Source organism: Centroberyx gerrardi, chromosome 5 (assembly GCF_048128805.1).
Source record: "Centroberyx gerrardi isolate f3 chromosome 5, fCenGer3.hap1.cur.20231027, whole genome shotgun sequence".
NCBI lineage: Eukaryota > Metazoa > Chordata > Actinopteri > Beryciformes > Berycidae > Centroberyx > Centroberyx gerrardi.
In genome coordinates, this window is record NC_136001.1 from 21,544,729 (window position 1) to 21,564,596 (window position 19,868).

The 19,868-nt window shown below is 41.6% G+C and overlaps 1 protein-coding gene across 1 annotated transcript in view; it reads right to left on the reverse strand.

Moving 5' to 3' along the window:
* LOC139927333 (inositol 1,4,5-trisphosphate-gated calcium channel ITPR1-like) overlaps window positions 1–19,533 on the reverse strand; it is a 78,695-nt gene extending 59,162 nt beyond the window's left edge. Inside the window, exons 1-4 of the mRNA XM_071919433.2 lie at window positions 19,522–19,533; window positions 18,262–18,376; window positions 15,792–15,862; window positions 87–196 (exon numbers count right to left, since the gene is read on the reverse strand). Of these exons, the coding sequence (XP_071775534.1) occupies window positions 87–196; window positions 15,792–15,862; window positions 18,262–18,353 (273 nt within the window). The 5' untranslated portion in view covers window positions 18,354–18,376; window positions 19,522–19,533. The remainder of the gene's footprint in view (window positions 1–86; window positions 197–15,791; window positions 15,863–18,261; window positions 18,377–19,521) is intronic.
* Window positions 19,534–19,868: the final 335 nt, after the last annotated feature.

Genomic DNA, 19,868 nt, shown 5'->3' on the forward strand with positions numbered 1-19,868 from the left:
TTCCCTGAGCCGTGAGGACAGGTCTGTGTGAACTGTACTGGTGTGTGGTGTCTGCCGAGACGTGAGCTTGTTGTCACTTCACTCACATGGAGCTTGTTGAGCAGCACCGTGTCCGTGTTCCCTCCAGGCTTCGCTGCCTTCCAGAACTGCTTCTGGGCCGAGTAGCGGTTCATAGGACACAGTCTGAACAGACAGTCTGGAGAGAGAGACAGACAGATAAATAGATACAGAGAGAGGGAGAGTGACAGGGACAGAGAGAGATAGAGAGAAAGAGAAAGGAAGAGATGGAGCCAGCCAGACAGGCAGAGAAATAGATTGGTACAGAGACAGATAGATATAGATATAGAAATAGAGGGGCAGCCAGAGAGAGAGAGAGAGAGAGAGAGAGAGAGAGAGAGATTTCAAAATAATTAGAAAGTGACTTAGGCTAAACAAAGTATGTAGCTTAAATTGTACAGGGGTAAAAGTTAAAAGAAGAGAAAAAAAAGAGAAAATGTATGAATGCACTCTGGATTAAGCCTGGAAAGGTCGGGGTTGAGCTGCAGGAGACAGGGCATGGCCTTGGCTTAGGATAAACCAACAGATAAACACTAAAAGTCTGGGTTGCTTAAAGTAGATGATACAAGATGCTCAGTAAACACACAACCTACAACTACAGTATAAAAAAAATTGCAGATAGGCGTAACTTAATAAACAAGACTATAGACAGGAGCTTTGACACGCCAAGTGATACACTCAAAGAATCGATGACGCAAAACGTATACACAGTTGTTTCACTCCCTTTACTCAGTGAACACACAGAGAACACACACACACATGCATGCATGCCCGTGCACATGCACACACTTCACAGTTCAGTTCACGCATATTCACAAAGATGGTTCACATAATTCTCTTGAGTGGAGATCAAAGGGCTTTGCCTGGTCGAGGGAGCAGGGATGATGAATAAGAAACAGCAGGTGTGTGTGTGTGTGTGTGTGTGTGGGTGTGTGTGTGTATGCCCATAATATGCAAGTGTGATGATGTGTGGTTACATCCTGTGGTAAGTCACAGCGCACAATAAGGTCTACAGTATGTGTGTATTACAGTGTGACGTGATACAGCTATGTCAGATAGTGGCCAGTCAGTGTGCATAATGGCAGCAACAGCGAGGTGATGCTGTCCTGACCGGACTCTGATTGTGCTACTCATTTCCATAGATACAATAGAAACCAGCCACACAGAGAACGCTCCTCTGATTTGCATGTAGACCCAGTTCAGCATAACAAGCAGAGTTCCTCTTCTCTTCAACGCCACAAGCTCTTCACACGTACTACAGCTGTGGCCGGCAGTGCAATGACTGCAACTGAAACACACAGAGAGTTTTACACTGCTTGAAAGTTTAAGACATGACAACTTGGAGTGATACAAAGTCCTCCATGAGTCCTTTCTGTTTTTGTTTTGTTTTTCACATTCTTGCAGTTAGCCAGTAGAGGAGAAATAATGTTCGAATCTTCATTGCTCAGCTGCACTTCTGCCCACCAGCAGCTCCTCCCTCTGAGTCCTGGCTTTCCTCTGACTTAACCTCTCATCAGACCAGAGCTCTCTATCCTGAAAAGAGGAGAAAAAAGAACAATCTGTCCATCCTCCCCCAGCCTCTCTCCTCCTGCTATAGCCGCAGTAACATGACCAAATAAGGCCAGCCAAGAGAAGGGGAGTGGGATGACAGAGGGAGAGAAGAGGGTGGGGACTCCCTATCTTCCCCCTCTATATTCTATCATCCCTCCTTCTCCTTTCTGCCTTCCCCCGCCCGTTTTAGACATCCTTCTCTCCCTCCAAGTTAACAGTTTCTATCCCCCAAATCTTCCCCCTTATCCCCTCCACCCTAGATATGGTTTACATGACTCTGGCCCAAAACAGGGTTAGAACAACAAATAAAGGGAAGTGAAAGAGAAATTAGAAAAAGAGGAAGAGAGAGAGAGAGTGAGAGAGAACAGAGAGGAAAAAGTGGAAGAGAAGACAAGAAAGAGGAGAGCTGGAGCTACTCAATGGTTGTAGATGAAGTAAATGTGTGCTTGTGTGTGTCCAGTATAATTCGTCTCAGTAGATGGGACTGTTGATACAATGCCTGCATGAACTGGATCAGACTAGCTGGAGTCACAGAGGAGGCAATAAGAAAAAGAGCACACACACACACACACACACACACACACACACACACAATAGATGCTCCTGTGTGAGCAACAGGTCTTAGTCTCACAAATGAGCAGACCTATAATTAGGCTCAGCCATTTCATCATATTCTACAGACACAACTACAGTTCCCACAGCGCAGTAAACAGTCTTGCAGTGTGGGTGGTGTGTGTGACAGGTAAACAGCCTGTACTGAAGGCCTGCCTTTTTTTTTTGTTATAAGTCAGCTGTGAGAGACAACACTTAGTTCAGTAATAGTGAAGACTGGGGCATGAATTCCTACCGGGGTCACTGGGGAAGAGAAGTGGTGGGACTGGTCTAGCATGGTAGATTGGACAAGTCAATGATTTATTAGCATTCCTGTGGCTTAAAGCAATGTTTCACTACAGAAAGAAAGAAACCCAAAACCATTTATATTATTTTGCACTTACTTGTACACCTATTTGAGTTCATGAACAATCACTCTTTGATATTGGCTGTCCTGTGTGCCCTTACTAGTAGTCACTATCATTTGCTTTCATTCTGAAAGTCTGATTTAAAATTCATGCCTCTAGCACAAATACAGACAGTCATGTGTGCCAACTACAACATAGCCCTAAGGTATGCGTGCTTAAAAAGTGAAAAGAATACTAAAGTGAAGCATTACTTTATCTAGGACCTTGTTCTAGGTTCATACATGAGGGGAATGATGTAGCCTACGCATGACCAGGCAGGACTTTGACCCATTAATGGTCAGCATATGTCAGAAAACAGCAACCCCACAAAATACTCCAGTACATTTAATGCATGAATACAGTGTTAAGTCTAAAGAGAGCCGTCACCATTACATGTTAAAAGGTATTGTGTCTACACAATACTGACCCCTCCTCACCGCCTCATGAAGCTCTCAACAGGTTTTTTCTCAAAGTCACACAGACAGAGTTGCGTGTAGAATGGCTGACTCAGAGCTGTGGAAGATGGTATTAGATGCTGCCATTGCCTAAATGTACAGAAAACAAGTGAAAACTAGATACACGCTTGCCGGCTGTGAGCATCTTAACAAGTAATGCGAAGTGTTGTTTTTCTTTGACTGTCAAGGTTACAGACTCTCTAATCTTTTAGCAACACCGGCTATTGAAATGACAAAGGATTTGGCGTAGAAAGCGATGAGGTAGAGAACAAGAAAACATTTGATAATATAATTTATTATATTGCATTTGAAATGTAATGATTATTGTAAATAAGTTAAAAAAAAAGTGTGTGGATGTGTGATAAAATGTGCTGGACTAGTTGCGTGTGCCAATCGTCATTATAAAGTATTTCAATAACTGATGCATATGAGTTCATCAAACAAGTTTGATCAGTTTTAGGATTGTTTTGAACAGCATGGCCCTGCAATTCGTGTTTTTCAGAATTCAGACATTCAGAACAGATGTAATGTATTATTTTGATGTATTAAACATTTTAGGAATTATTTATTGCATGCATTGATTATAATTGAGGTTATAATCCAAAAAGCTTTTGTTGGATGGTAGCCAGCTTATTTCATGATGTTGTGCTTGATGAGGCCTACAGTACATTTTGTACAGGGTGCAAAATTATGGAGACTGGTTATTTTATTTTTGTTACTTAGGCATACTGAGGCTGAGGCATATTTTGTTGACCACTCAATGTACAATATGCAGATGTCCATCAAATCAAATAGTTATATTGGAGTCAACTCGTTTAATTATTGTTGGTTTGAGTTGCTATGTTAAAGTTAACCAATATACAAGATTAGTGCAGGGTAGCAGTTTATAATGTAGTTGTGTTACTGAAGTTTAGGCATGGCAAATTAAATTAGCTAAGAAGTTTAAGTCATTTTTAATAAAGCTGGTTAGTTTTTATGTGTTGATTGATAGTTTTGAATGATCATTAGGGATCATTCATGATCATTCAAAACATTGAATCATAAGGGTTTTGGTTTGTTATATCTTTTTACAATGGTGCTTGTCACGCAATGCTGTGTCTTCATCTTACACCATCAGATGACCTAGAAAGGTTACTACCACCGGCTTTTCAGACACAGTTCAACACGGACCTAATAAAAATCCTACAGTCACTTAGAGACTTCGGCAGATCTACAGGGATCTAGATGTAGACTTTTGCACTGCTGGCAAGCATAAAAACCGCAGAGGAACTGTAAAACTAACAGAGACAATTTGCCTCTTGGGCATTTTTTTCAGAGAGCAGAACCAAGTCACCATACTACATACTACTACAAGCAACAGCCATAACAGAATTGAATTAGATCTAAGACAACACACTGCTGCACAATTCACATTGCTACGATGGTTTATGGTCCGTTTGTGGAGTATTGAACAAGTAAAAACACTGATATTCAAATTTGGACTTCAACTCCTCTTAATGCCTGTCTGCTACCTTGTCATAAAAGCAGTCAAAGTGAATCATGACTGACAAAGATCCTCAGATGTCCAAATCACAAAAGCACTCATCAATGAACATGAGCTAAACACAGGCAGCCTGGCCCCTCCTCTCTGAGAGGTCTGAGCTGGTCTACACTACAGTAATTACAAAACATATGAGACACACTGCGACAGACTGAGTTCTTCCATTCTGTCTTAAATCAACAACACCTTAAGAGCCTTCAGGGTTCTTATCCTGTTAGAGATATTATAGAGGAAGCAACTAATCAGCTCTATTGCATCTAAGACAATGAATGGGTCTACCAACAACAGCTTCCGTTGCCTGTTTCCTGCAAGACCTCTCCCCTCTGAATGGACAGGAAAGCAATATGTGTGGTTATTAGGAGAGGAAGGGCCCACCGACAGAACAATTTCTGGTGTTTATCCCAGTTGAACCACCCATCTAGCCTATGCAGTATCTCTGACAGAAAAAGGAGTTTCGGCTGCCAACCTTATGAGATATTTTATCACATCAGACAGGCGGTGGCCTGGAGTGTTATGCTCCAAATGCCACTCTGGAGTTTGTGAGCTTTATTACTGCTAAATGATCCATCGCACATGTAAATAATGTCTGAAGAAACTAAGATGTGAAAGGATGAGAAAAAAAGAAAAACGAACAAACCGAAAGTTGCAGACATATGAGGCCGGGACAAAGAGACAACGCAACACTATTCACTATAATGGTTTTCACATGCTACTGGTTTAGCAATGAAAATGTCAGGCCACTGACAAACAAGCAGTAGAAAAATCAGATGTTGTTGCTTTGACATCTTTCTGTACAAGCTGCTTTGATGGGGATTTTTTATGTTTCAGTAAAAAGTACAGTTCAGTCACACGTTCCAAAAACATTCAAACAAACAGAGATAGACTATGAGACAATCACATGAATCGAGGCATATATTAGGGATTAAAGTTTTAAAATCACACTATATTGAAACAATTACAGGAATCAAAGATGATGTCCGAAATTAATGCTTAAAACACCCAGGGGAACAACAGTCTAATTTCAAAGCCCTTTGCAAATCATTTCTTTTATAACCCTGTGGATTTCCTATGCATTTCTTTTATAACCTTATAATTTATAACCCTATGGAATCGCCTCCCCCTATGTGTTAGACTGGCAGATTCAGTTTCCCATTTTAAATCACTTGTTAAAACCGGAAACGCTTTATTTTACAGGCCGCTAATTATGGGGTAACTAGTTTGTAATTTTGGGGTACTAATAAAATAACAATGCTGTAGTTACAGGGTAACAAAACAAGAAGTCCGGGAATTAAGTGGTAACAATTTTGTAATTATGAGAGCTATATAAGGTAGTTATGGCGTAACTGTTTTCGTAATTACTGCATACTTAAAAAATAATTACAGGGTACAATAACGTAATTAGGGGGGACAAAACAAATGTTATTGGTGCTTAAAGGTTCATGCACTGGAAAAAGGCCATTGTAAAGTGCTACGCATGTTTCTATTAACTACATGGGTTGATGCACAGGTTGTTCTGGAAAAATAAATTCTACACCTGAAAAGCTGAATTGAAGATGAATAACTTTTCATTTTATTTTCCTAATGTATCCCCTCAGATATGACAGGTAGTAGTAACAGGTAATAGTAATATATAGTAGTAATATTAGTAGGTAGTAGTAAGATTAGAGTGAGCTGACTCAGTGAAACAGTGAAAGTGCAATAGCAATTAGCAATTAAATAGATGTTTTCCACATAAAAAATACAGTATCTTAATATAAATTCCAAATATTCAGTCATGTGTTTTTTAATGTGTAGTTTATAAACCATATACAAAGCGAGACATCTCTGTCATCAAAGTTTACTGGTGTCTGAGGTTCATCTGATGAATCATAATGCAGCTGCACAGAATGCAGCAGAGTTGATAGAATTTAGAATGTCAGTGTCATAAAGGAGCGATTGACCTGAACACAAACACAGACTCACAGTTTCATCTCTGATCGCTGTTCACCTGCACATTGAGACAGAAAACTCACGTTGCATTCATTTGGAGAAACATCAACAATATCTACCTTTTAGAAAGGAAAACATGGAGAGTGATTTCCATCTTGGTAAGCCACATGTATTTATAATTTTATTATTTAACAGAAAAAGATTAGTACAGAGGATTTTGCTGAACAGACAAACAAGAGACAGACAGTCAGGATAGACTAGTTGTTTGTGTTGAAGCATTTACATTTGTGTCTAGTACTTTCTTAGTTTGTTTTACATTGTAAATTCACAGTTAGAAACTATGATGAAAGGCATAAGATGAAGGTTCGCAAGCGAACCTGAGGAAGCAAAATGCATTGTTCGCTCCTTAAGCCTATTTTTGCAAATGTTATAAGAAAAATAAAGATGTGAGTAAATTGGCAACAAAGTCTAACAGTGTGCGGTTGGACAATTCCTTTATATGAACTATGATGAAGCATGCTGACCTTGAGTGAAGCTGTATCAGGTGGCCTTATGGTTATTTGATTATTAAGATGTTGCCATTGCATTTCTTTCAGCATCAATGCAAATGGTCGCTCAACTCAATGCCCTTAATGACGATCGCCATGAAAACATCAACTGCATGTTTGCGAAAGTCCTGAATAAGGAGCAATACCTTTATGCTGAAGCCTCTAGTTTCTCTGGAGTGCCTGCTGAGCTCGATTGTGACCTTTCACCTCAGTCTGCTGTTGGTCTCGGCTCCAAACCTGCTTGTGGATTTGAGAGCCTCAATATATGGGAACCAATAGCCAGCACAGCTTCATCAGCATACAAACTTCTCTTGGATATGGACAAAGGAGACTTTCCTTCCACAGAGAAAGAGTCTCCTCTCATGACCGAAGACACAGTGTTAGGTAATGCTGGAGCATCCATCCACCCAGCTCAGCATGTTGAGGCTCAGTCCAACCTGCTCCGCCTTGTTGAGGCTCCATCCCATGAGGCTCAAAAGACTGATGACTTCAAAATCATTGAGAGATTGAGGCTGCTTCAGCACTCCTCCTTTGGTTTTGACGATGACTGCCACCTGGAGGCAGTTGGAAAGAGATACCTCTATGCTCCCCCAGGTGACACATCTGGATTTGTGTCTGACTGCTGCTCACCCTGTGGATCCACTCTGGGCTGCGTGGATGAGTGGGAGCCACTGGTCAAATCCCACTTTGACTTGGAGAAGGAGAGATTTGGTGAGGAGCTCCTCTACGCTTCATCACATCTCTCTAGATTTGTAGTTGACTGCTCCCCACAATGTGGGCCGACTCTGGACCATCTTGACAAATGGGAACCAGTTGTCAGCAGCACTGATTCTCACCTGATGCAATTCCTCTCAGTCCTCCTGGAGGAGGAGGAACTTGGTGAAAAGCACATGAATGCTTCCTCAACAGTGAGTTCTACATTTATGGCTGCCTGCGCTGCACACCATGGCCCTACTCAAGATCATCTTGATGAATGGGAGCCAATCGTCAAAGCTGATTCTAAACTGATGCTGTTCCTCCAGGACTTGGAGGAGGAGGACGAACAATGTCCTTTTATCATCAAGAGGGAAACGGTCAACTCTTGTGTACAGATTGAATCTGCTGCTGAAAGCTCTGTCACCGTCCTGCATCAACCTGAATGTTGTGAGGGAACAAAAGTCACTGTCCTCTCTGCTGGACCTGACAATAACTCCACCAGAGAGGACAGTGACAATAACTCCACCTCCTCTGAGGTGGAGTTATTGTCACTGTCCTCTCTGCTGGACCTGACAATAACTCCACCTCAGAGGAGGTTCTCCCCGTCTCTCTTGCTGAATACTCCCTGATTCACCTGCTGAAGGAAGGATCAGCCAACCTGCTTCAGGAGTCCCAGGCTCCAGCCATCCAGGTTGAGACTGTAAAGGACACAAATGATCTGTCCGGTCTGACCCTGGAAAATACACTTCCACCCGTCCAACTGGTCGAACCTACAGGACCTCAGAGTTCCAGTGCCAAAGACAACCTGTCGACAAAACCAAATAAGAAGAAGCGTGGCTTCTTTTCTTGGCTATCCCGCATATTCCGGGGGAAGAACAAGAAATCTACTGACAACATGGCTGCAACAGCAGAGACACCGCTCCAGCAGACCTGCCAGACAGAAGCAGATAAGCCAAAGCCCTGCTTGACTGCCCTCTCACCTGCAGTCCACTTCTGAACTCCTGTCATCTTCATATCCACTTTACACATTTAACAACTGAATCATTTTTATTTGAATACATTTATTTGCACACTACTGTTATAGTGTCTTTGCACATTTCTTCAAAACACACCTTTATTCCTGCAGTTATGGGTAACCTGCAGCCTAAAGCAGTGAAAGTGTAATGGAATTAGTCAATATATGTTGGCCATTATTATTATTAACAATATAATCAATATTTTTCTAAATGTGGCTGTTTTTTCACTGAGAGTCTTTTCATATAGCACTTGTTTTCTGTAAAAAAAAAACCATAAAACATCAAATTATTATTATAAGTAAGTACAAGGTGTGCAGGCTGTAAAATAAAGCAGTACTTGTTCCCCTCTTGTTCACTGTAATTCTAGAGTAAGTACAAGGTTGCTCCACATACAGTTTAACAGAAAGTCACATACGTCCATCTGGTAATCGATGTTAGGAGAGGAGACCCTAGACCAGCTGTTTGGTGACATTTCTGTAACAATATACCATACACAAAAAATATGGAACTTCAACACACAGTAACAGACTTAATTGAACATACAAGAGCTTTGTTGAATGTAATATACAGTATGTTGAGATGAAATATCAAATATGTCAATTTTATAATATAAAATGTAAAATAAAAACCTTCACAATCCTTTTATAAAACAATTTAGGGTCTAAATAAATCCTTACTCCATAACTACAGGGAACAAGCACCAATAACATTTGTTTTGCCCCCCCTAATTATGTTATTGTACCCTGTAATTATTTTTGAAGTATGCAGTAATTACAAAAATAGTTACACCATAACTACCTTATATAAACCTCTCATAATTACAAAATTGTTACCCCTTAATTCCCGGACTTCTTGTTTTGTTACCCTGTAACTACAGTATTGTTATTTTATTAGTACCCCATAACTACAAACTAGTTACACCTTAAGTAGCGGGCTGTAAAATAAAGCTTTACCTTAAAACCCATTTAGGGAGACATTTTATTAAATTTACAGTGTTTTATTATTTTATATTCATGTTCCAATGGACTGTTGCCCTACTGTGCCTGGGTCTTGTGCTCTTTTGCCCTCTTTCTTTTATCCGTTTTAATTTTCTGTTTGTTTTTAACTTGCCTTTTGTTTTATTTCCTTTTGTGAAGCACTTTGTAACTCTTGTTTTGAATAGTGCTATATAAATAAAGTGTTACTTACTTTCTTATAAGGTTCATAGTAATGGAAGCCAGCCATGCCAAGTTCCGTATTTGTGCATAAAGTATCTAAAAGGAACCAGTCCTGTGATCTGGTGCTGTAGTTACTGGATTTAAAAGCAAGCAGAGAGGAAAGATACTGCAGGATCTTTGAAAGCAGAGCTTTATAGATAAATGTAATGCAATGCAAATCCCTTCTTGTTCTTAAAGAAAACCAAAAATTTTTTCATATAAATCACAATGGTGAGTATGACATTTATCTCCTGGCTGTGATAAATTGCAAGGCACTATGATAAAGCGCATCCGCCGGCTTTAGAGGGGAAGAGATACAGAGTATCTCCATAATCAAATACTGATATGATGGTGGATTGCACAATGGATTTCATATTGTTGAAAGAGAAACATGATTTGTTTCTGTACAAGAATCTAATCTTAATTGTAAGTGTCTGAGTAAGGTGTTCCACATGGGTCTTGAAGGACAATCTACTGTCTAGCCAAATACACAGGTATTTGTAGGATTGTACAAGTTCAATTTGGGAACATTTTAGTGTATGGATACCAAGATTGTCAGTATTAGGAAGTGAAGATCTTGAGAAACACATGTATTTTGTTTTGTTAGAGTCTGAGGCAAGTCTGAGCTTAATGAGAGATATATGTAGAGCATCAAAGACGGACTGTAATCTAGTAAGAGCCTGGTTTGGAGTAGAGCAGGTGGCATATAAGATTATATCATCAGCGCAAAAATGGACATTACAATGTTGTGATGGAAAAACAATGTTATTTAACATGATTAACAGCAGTTCAAGTAGAGAAATGATTTAAGGTTGACCTGATTCAATGAAACATCTGTGATGGGTTATTGTGCACTTGACCACCCCAATAACCGCTCTCACAAGCCAGGTTTCTACACAGGCACTCACCCTGGTAAACAGTGTCACATAAAGTGCATAGATAGAGTGCTTGGTGATAAACAGCTGACAGCTGATTGCCTGCTTCACAAAATTGGGCAACCACCAATATCCCATTTACTACAAATATCTGTCAATACTAGTCAATCGCATGAAAAACACAGTCAGTTTTCGGCTTTTAGAAGAAAAAAAAAAATACCTGACTGTTACGAAGATTTTGCAAGACTAAACCACTGAGACAAAGGCATTACGTAAGTATGTGAACAACCCACAGACAACAAACAGCAAGACATGACTGACTGATTATTCAACAGGGGGAAATGGAATAAGAAGATGACATTCTAAACAATGTGGAATTCAGTTTACACTCCAACTTGAGGGCACCACAAAAAGAGCTGTCAACACAGCAACTTCAGATTAGACATGTCTATTGGCCGAACATCCAAACAAGTCAGAAGTATAGATCAGAGTGACTGAGATGAGTGACACGGTGTAGGATGCACAGAGGATTATTATTCACAACAACAAACCGGTGTTTCATGTGGTGGTGTCTCTGCCTCAGAAGCAGAGACTGCGTTTGCTGAACTGCTGAACTCTGCAGTCAGCGTGTGTGTGTGTGTGTGTGTGTGTGTGTGTGCGTGTGTGTGTTGGAGGGGGGTGGGGGTGTTTGGACATTGTGAGCTTGAAGCATAAAGCAAGACTTCTAATGTCTCAGTGTATGCTACATGAGTGAGAGTGTGACTGTGTGAAGGGCGCTTGTGCTTACATTATGAGGAAATGGTAAGCATACCTCAGCAGTGACAGTGTGAGGCCTGGTGGACATGGCTAGTCTGGCACTGCGCCCATAGCATCCACTAAGGAGGATTATCTCTGCAGAACTGTCTCCCATCCTGGCAGCGAAGAACTGAGGAGCCTCCCAAATGAGGGACAGAAGGGGATCCGCCGGAGGACACCCAGACGGCTCGCACAGCAGCTTCCCATGGCAGTTTGGAGAGAAAATAGATATGGAGGCACACTAAGCCTGGCTGTGTTTTTGGATGTTTAGTAAAAACAGGGAAAATCCTGTGTCTTGTTTGGTTTAATAATGTTTATAGTGTATCTATGGCAAGTCCAAGTCTATGAGGCAAATACAGGAACTTCCTCAGTTAGAGGAGTGACTCTCAAAAGTAATGCATTAGGACCTTGAATTGACATGAATGAAGTTCTGACTCAGTGCTTTATATTATATGCAATGAAGTTGTTGTTATCAATGACACCTACCTAAAAAACATGTAAGCCAAGGTTGAATCATTTTGAATCTATTGATATAGGATTTGTTTCACTTGCATCGTGAAAAAATGAGAAAATAACAACAGGCACAATAATATAAATAAACGTTAAGTGCACCCCACAATAAACATCTGTAAACATCTGGAAAATGCCATGTTCATCCTTCAAGTTAGCAAGTTAAAGACAGAAGCCCAAATCGATTAATCATTTAGTCTATAAAATGTCAAAAATAATGATAAATGCCCAAGTTACCAGAGCCCAAAGTGATGTCTTAAAATTGCTTACTTAGACCAGCAGACAAAAAAAAAAATCATTTTATAATGATATGAAATGGAGAAAAGCAAGCAAATCTAACCATTTGTGAAGCTATAACCAGCAAATGTTTGGTATTTCTACTTTTTATGATGATTGATCAATCAACTAATTGCTTACTAACAGCAGCACTAGAAAGCACTGCACTGCTCACGCTAAAATGAGGTGGTCACAGCAGGGCCTTTGTGCTGATAATGGCTTAGGCAAGAAATGGAGAAAATAGCTGAGTGAATGGGGACATTTCCGGAATACGTGTCCTCTTTGTTCATCTGACTAAAATATAAACAGACTCAAATCAAATAACCCTTTTATCTTTCCAACAATATTAAGTGCATGCATATTGGCAGGTTATAAAGGTCACAAATTTCTGTAAACTCAGTTTAGCTGCTTGCACCTATAACTAATTTAAATGTTAAGAGGGATTTATTGACACACGTCCAGAAAGGTTCTGCAACAAACTTTTGGGTCATGACCTGCGTTTTGATTAACACTGGCCTATAGGATGCCTGAATAATTTATTAATTTATCTCACAGCAGAAGAGCACTAAGAAGAATTTTACAATCTCTCACTCTCTCAGTCAATCTCAGTATCATTAAACAAAACTAGAGGAGAGTGTTGCTAAATGTATGATTGGGAGGTTCTCTGTGGTAACGGGATTTTCACTTGACTCAAAAAAACAAGAGAACCAAGTCACTTGTCAATTAAAAATACCCTTACAAAGGTGTGCAGACTGAAAAATATTAGTTTATGTTCATTTTAAATGTCAAAAAGAGCAATGTCAGATTATTAAAAGCATCTTTATTTCAATGTAAAGACTAACTTGGCCCTTTTGCTTTGTAAATACTGTCTTTATCTGGCACCTTGCTCTCTAAATATTTGCTCTAAAATACTTTCTCTCTTATGCATTATGGCTTTACTTTCACCTCTCCTGTCATCCATTTGTCTTTTTCCATATGTTCCTACAGTACCTGCCTCCTCCTCTTGTTGCCTGCTGGTAGATGTCCCGCCGGTCCTCTCACAGTGACATGAGAGCCCCTTCTGGTCAAGACCAGCTGACATGGTGGAGGACTTGCCAAAACCACTTGGCCACTTACTAGGAGCACACATTTGTGCATGTGTGTAATAGAGACATTCTCCCTGTTATGTAATGACACAAAATCTCTTGAACCTGTAATCTCACCCATAATTGAACCCCTCCCTCTCCTGGCACCCCCTGTGTATTCCCACCTTCCTACTAATGCAAAACCAGGAGATACTGCAAAGATATTGAAAAATGCTACCTCATGTTTTAAAAAGTCAAAAGTCAGTCAAACATTTTACCGCAAATATTGTATCTATCCTGAATTAGTGAATATAGAAAATAAATGTCTGGCCATGACTTGTTTGACGGAATGGATGGAAATGTTGTATAATTGTATACTTACTGAAATGGGTCAGATTTAGAACGGGATTTTTACCTTGAGTACAGTATCTTGTGATGGGTGTTAAATGTGATTAGGAGTGTGGGAGGATGAGAGATTAAATGAGGGGAAGTGATTAGTAAAAGCTTTCCAATAAGTGAGGCAACAGGCAGCTCCTTCGCTGTAATCAGGTGATTGGTGCCAAGAATAGTCATACTAATAATTACAATTAAATCAACTAAATGGCTTTGATCCTGCATGACTCAAACTCCATGACTCCATGACATCTGCATTGTCTCCGTCTGGTCCCATAGATACAAACATGCTGTCCAGGTACAGCTAAAGCGCTAGGGATACTACTGTGCCAGTCAATCTTTATGCCTTAAAAGTTATTGCATCTTTCAAGTTTACAGTCTGTTGACAGCAGAGACTGACATATGTAAAAGTTAATGGGGCCAAAATCATTAGATGCCAACAAAAATGCAAAATAGATGTTTAAGTTTGTTTGGTTGAGCAACAATCATGGTTGGGATGGTAACGTTGCATATTTTCCACCTCTCTATGTAGGTCTATGGGATATACTTCACAAGACAGTTGTGGAAAGACACACAGCAACAGAGAGAGAGAGAGAGAGAGAGAGAGAGAGAGAGAGAGAGAGAGAGAGAGAGACTCATCTTTCATGTTTCTCCAGGCTTAGAGTTATCAGTCTGCAGTCTGGGTTTGTCGTGGTGACAGTGATAGTCTCTAGGGGGAGATCACCTGTCCCGGGACACCAGAGAAAAACTCATCTGTGTTTGTACTGCTCAGATCAAAGCTTTCTTGTCTAAATACAGCACAATCTTTATTTAGTCTCGGGACAGTAGATAATGGCCCAAACGCACAGTATAAGTGCGTGCATGTGGAATGCTTGTTATCCGACACGCTTCAAAGCTAAACTGGAACGACCCCCTAAAGTCAAGTTGGTTAACATAAGAAAGGCCGATGGATTTTTTTTTTTTTTTTTTTGGGGGGGGGGGGGGGGGGGGGGGGGGTCTAAAGAGAACGGCATCAATCTGGTATTTGATAGCAAGCCATTCCCATAAAAGAACTGTTGCAAAGCCAACAGCTTAAAACTCAATTTTTTTGTAATTATGCGAGTTAAACAAGACATACTGACCCTGTATGTCTAAAGCAGTAAGGCTTTTACCATCTGAGTGTTCTTCATTGCAATTTTGGTCAGAATATCTTCAATTAAATCCATCTACCCTGATTTACCCATCGAGGGAAAAATGATCAAAACATTGCAATGTCAATGAAATGAAGAAACGAAGAAAAAGTGCTGTATTTTTTCCTGTGTGATGGACATGTACATACACACAGCCTTAAGCACATTCATACTCCCTCTGTACAATCTCTGGCTGCTAGTCCTCTCTCCAGAGACTTAAACCTCTGGCCTGAGAACTGAGGGTCATGAGTTGTACTTCCTGCGTAGGAGCTAATAATAGTAGGTGCACCCAGAGAGGCATCTCAAGGCTTTTGGTTAGAAAGCATTCTTTTCAAGCGCCCTCCAGCCAAATGTGTTGGTCTCCAACAAATCAACATCCGCGCTGATTCTCTCCATCTGTTTCTACCTCCACAGACACATGTACGAGCAAGCACACTGGGATGTGCACACGTTCGACAACACACAGCGGTGTAAACACGTGCACGGACACACAAGCATGCGCACACACACACACACACACACAACCGCTATTATCATTATCAAAGGCAGCCCTGTTTGAAGTCCAGTGGGCAGGGATATTGTGGTTGTCACCAAAGAAACACAGCATAACACATTGAGCAGCGTCTCTCACAGAGCCCGCAGTATAAACAGAGAGCAGTTAGCCTGGTGACGTCAGGCCTCAGGAGCACGAGGGGAGGCGACTCCCCGATGTGTGCCTCTTACCTCTGAACTTCTTAGGAGGGTTGTTGAGGTCCCCCGTGTCAGGCTGGACGACGCAGCGGTCATCCACCAAGCTGTGGATGAGGACACACAATAACATGGTTAATCACATGCAGATACACACACGGAGTCAGGTTTTAATAATAAAGCATTGCATAGAAACACTGATGGAGATGAGCTGTTGTAGTTATTTCACTGTGGCATTTGAAGCTATAGCATCTTTATAAGCGTTGTGTGCTGTAGGTGTTCTGGTCTGTGCGTGTGTTAAACATGGTAGGGGGCTGAGATGATCAATATGAAAGATGATTTTCCACCAAATATAGTCACAATAAAGCACTGCTGCACATACAAAAATCCACTGGGGTTTCCTAACACTGAAAATCGCAGCACACTCTGCCAGCCTATTCTGATTCTATCTTTGTGCTATCGCATAGTTTCAGTGTGTTCGCTCTCTGGCTCCACACAATAATGAAATAATTCAGGATTAGATGACCTGTGGGTAGGCTAGAATTCCTGGTGACAAATTTAGCTTTTACTGGCTTAGAATAACACTTGTCTGGACACAGGCCAAGTCCCACATCCATTTCAGGCCTTTTCCCGGGGAATGTCTACAGTTGTCCAAACAGATCTGTTCACTCCTCCAGTCTGTACAGCGATATACCTCCATGAACAAGACTACAGACTTGGATATACAGTGTGACAACAGCTGGGAATGTTGGGGTATAATGAGAATATATGTATGTGTATGTGTGTGTGTGTGTGTGTTGCTGATCCCTCTCAGAGTGGTCGTTGATTAACACGAGTTTAATAGTTACACCTTTGGGACAAATAAACAGGATAGGTCCTGCTGAAAGCTCACTGCACTTAGCAGCATTTTTCACATTTTTAACCTTTCATTTGCTCACAGACCCCTCTCTCCAGTTACCAAACAAGAGCTGGGAATGCTGCTCAGCTGGAGGTTAGGAGGGCTGGATAGGCAAGCAGCTGAGAAATTATGATGTTAGAATTGTTTTCTCACTTGTCAGTTTTCTTTTTTTTCCCCACTCAAGCCAGCTTCTCTCATGAAGCTGCGATCTGGAGAATGCTGCTGAGTTGGTGGTTAACCGTGGAGATGGCTCCGGGCCAAGACTTTCATGACGGTTTTGTATACGTGTATAAATATGTGCGTTTCTTTTTGTGTGTGTGTGTGTGTGTGTGGGAAGCTCTGGAACTCGAGAAAGGCCACGATGTCTCTGCTGTGACTCAGTCTTTGCTGTAGGTCATTCCATTTTTCATGAGCAGGGGTGGGGGTCCTGGACACTGAGCAGATAGCCCTGCTAGCATTACCACTGCTGGTCACCATATGCAGTACCTGCCTATAAATCTCTTCTTGTGGTGTCTACCAGCAAAACATTGCCTTGCAAGCTCTCTCTCATTGGATCACTCACTCTGTTTGAATCCAGCATGGGAGAGAATGGTTTAAATGCAACAAGTGCAGCTTATCATTGAAGGAATTAAATCTTCCACTGCACATGAAGATGAATCCATGCTCGGCTGCTAAATTGACATGATAGGAGGAGGAGGGCAGATATAATGTGATATTTTATCACACTGTATCACCTCCTTTCCCCCCCTCCAAGGAGGTCAGAGGTCAGGCTCAGCTGCAGAGCAGCACACCTGGAGCTGCTGAGGATTCAATATCTTCCTCTCTGACACGTCAGCGGGCAGATGCTTGCTGACATGGGGCTTGAACCCTGGTTCTCTGCTTAAAGGGCAATCTGTTTAACCACTAGGCCACCATGCCACCCCCACAGTAAATGATAGGAGAAGCACGTGATCAGTATACATCTTACATCCAGAAAATCAACATCGGTTCTATTGTGTTTCAAATATGAGATGGAATTGATAGAGGAACAACAATGTATCTTATTGCCAAGTAGGGGCTCAGTGTTTCTTCTTCTGTGTGCATGCATGCATGCATGCGCGCAGACACACACACACACACTTTATCTTTTTGTGTGCAGTTGCTGCCCCATACTTCCTATTCTCCCAGCACTATCAGTGGTGGAGCCAGTCATGGCCAAAGTGCCACTTCAAAGGCCTCCCACCGTATTCCCAGCTTTGTTCTTTGGGATAAGATGGGAAAATGCATCCATTAATCTCTCCTTAACTACTAAATGCCATTCTATCACTGATGGTGGGAACTGATGACCATCACACAGGCACACACATCGGGCACACACAAACAGAGCGAAAAGGCAGAGCCTTTTGTGGCTGTGACAGCACTGCCAAAATCTTGTCTCGCTAAATCAAACTTTCTCAATAGGTTAACAGTCGCCAATATGACTGTGATTTATCTCCACAGCCTTCCTTCCTTCCAAATACAAACAACTGCTCAGCTTGCAGTGGAACAGGAAGAGTGCAAAGTGGGCCCACACACTTACACACACACACTTACACACACTCTCACACACGGCAAGTGAGATGGACATACCCCAGGGTGCTGATGAAACCATTGGTGGACCCCTCTGCATACAGGGAGCAGATGTCCCCAATGTGAAGGAAGCTGGACATCTTATCCGACATGTCTGTCACATACGAGGGAACGCCTAAGGCAGAGGAAAGGAGACAATCAACAGTCTATAAAATGCAGTCAAAATGAAACATTTGGGCAGCATCTTACATTGTGTTCTGAGTATTAGTCATGTTATCATTACTACACTCTACAAAGTAGCACAAATATCTTTATTTTCAGTTTCTCTAATGATCATATTTGTAATGATGTCACCATGTTTGTAAGGATGATCTGCAATGATCATATTTGTTCAGTTATAACTGAGTAACACTGTTATTTGTTTTGCAATTTACTAAACATTCATCTGTCAATTTCAGTTTGGATTTGCAGATATGATTATGGTAAAACACTACAGGCCTCACAATCAGCTGATCAATGAATCCTCCTCACAGGAACTTGACCCTCATGTACAGAGTGGTGGCAGTGAAGTGGAAAGGTGGGTTCCCCAAGAGGTCGCTACACTACTACCGCTACACTGGCCGGATTTGCATAGGAGCTGCAGGAAAATTCTCTATTTGATGTTACTGTAGCTTGCGGGCTGTGTAGGTGGCTGAGGGCTGGACAGTTAATGATTAGGAGTGGGAGCTAGGCAAAGAGAAACAGGAGGGTTATGCACCTGCAATAGGTCATCGCAGCTGAGGCTGAGTATGTGGGCGCTGCAGGTCCACTTCACTCACTTTGTGTCCTGACAATTTGCCTGTTGAAACGCCTCTTGGTGGGTCGATATATAATGAAGGCGTTGCTTATGTAGTGGTGCTGAAACAGTCTAATACGGTGTCATTATCTTGACTGCTGACGGTAGTAGGCCTATATTAGTTAAATTAATTATACAAAAGTTTAACATACACTGCAAAAGCGCGCATCTTCCTACAGGCATACTTATCTTTCCACTGTAGCCCAACAGGAACTTGAAAACATGCGCCTAATGGCAATGCTTTAGTGGGCTATAATTGTATTCGGCATCCGCAATCACACAGTCTCACAGTAGTCCGAAATGATCGCAGCCAGACTATTTGTTTTTCGTCAGCAGTGTTAACGGGCAAAGACCGGTCATGAGCTCTGAGCAATTTGTTGCGTTTACCATTTAAGGAGGCCTAACTAAATCTTTGCCTACGCGACAAAAAGATGAGCTGAAGAGAAGAGGATAGTAAACTGCACAAGTTGTGCGCTCAACTTTACCTTGGCTGTGGTAAACGCTCGGACGCTCTGCTCACACTGGATCAGCTAAGAGGACATGACTGCGGCTCTGCTTTTCACCGGGCGACGGTGGGACACAGCCGTCAACGACTGCAGTCCAGTTTTTTGACAGCTCCCTCACCTTTCCGCGGCTGGACGCTGCTCCTGGTCTGTGTTCACTGAGGCGGCACTGGCTGCGCTGCCTGGCTCGCTGCCACTTCTGCTCAAGCGACCGTACCAGCGTTGATATCTGGGAAATGATGTTCTTGTCAAGGTCCCATCCTACCACCAAGGAAATCGAAAGTGCATTTTATGACTACAAATCCCACTGCGGTGCGATGATTTTTTGC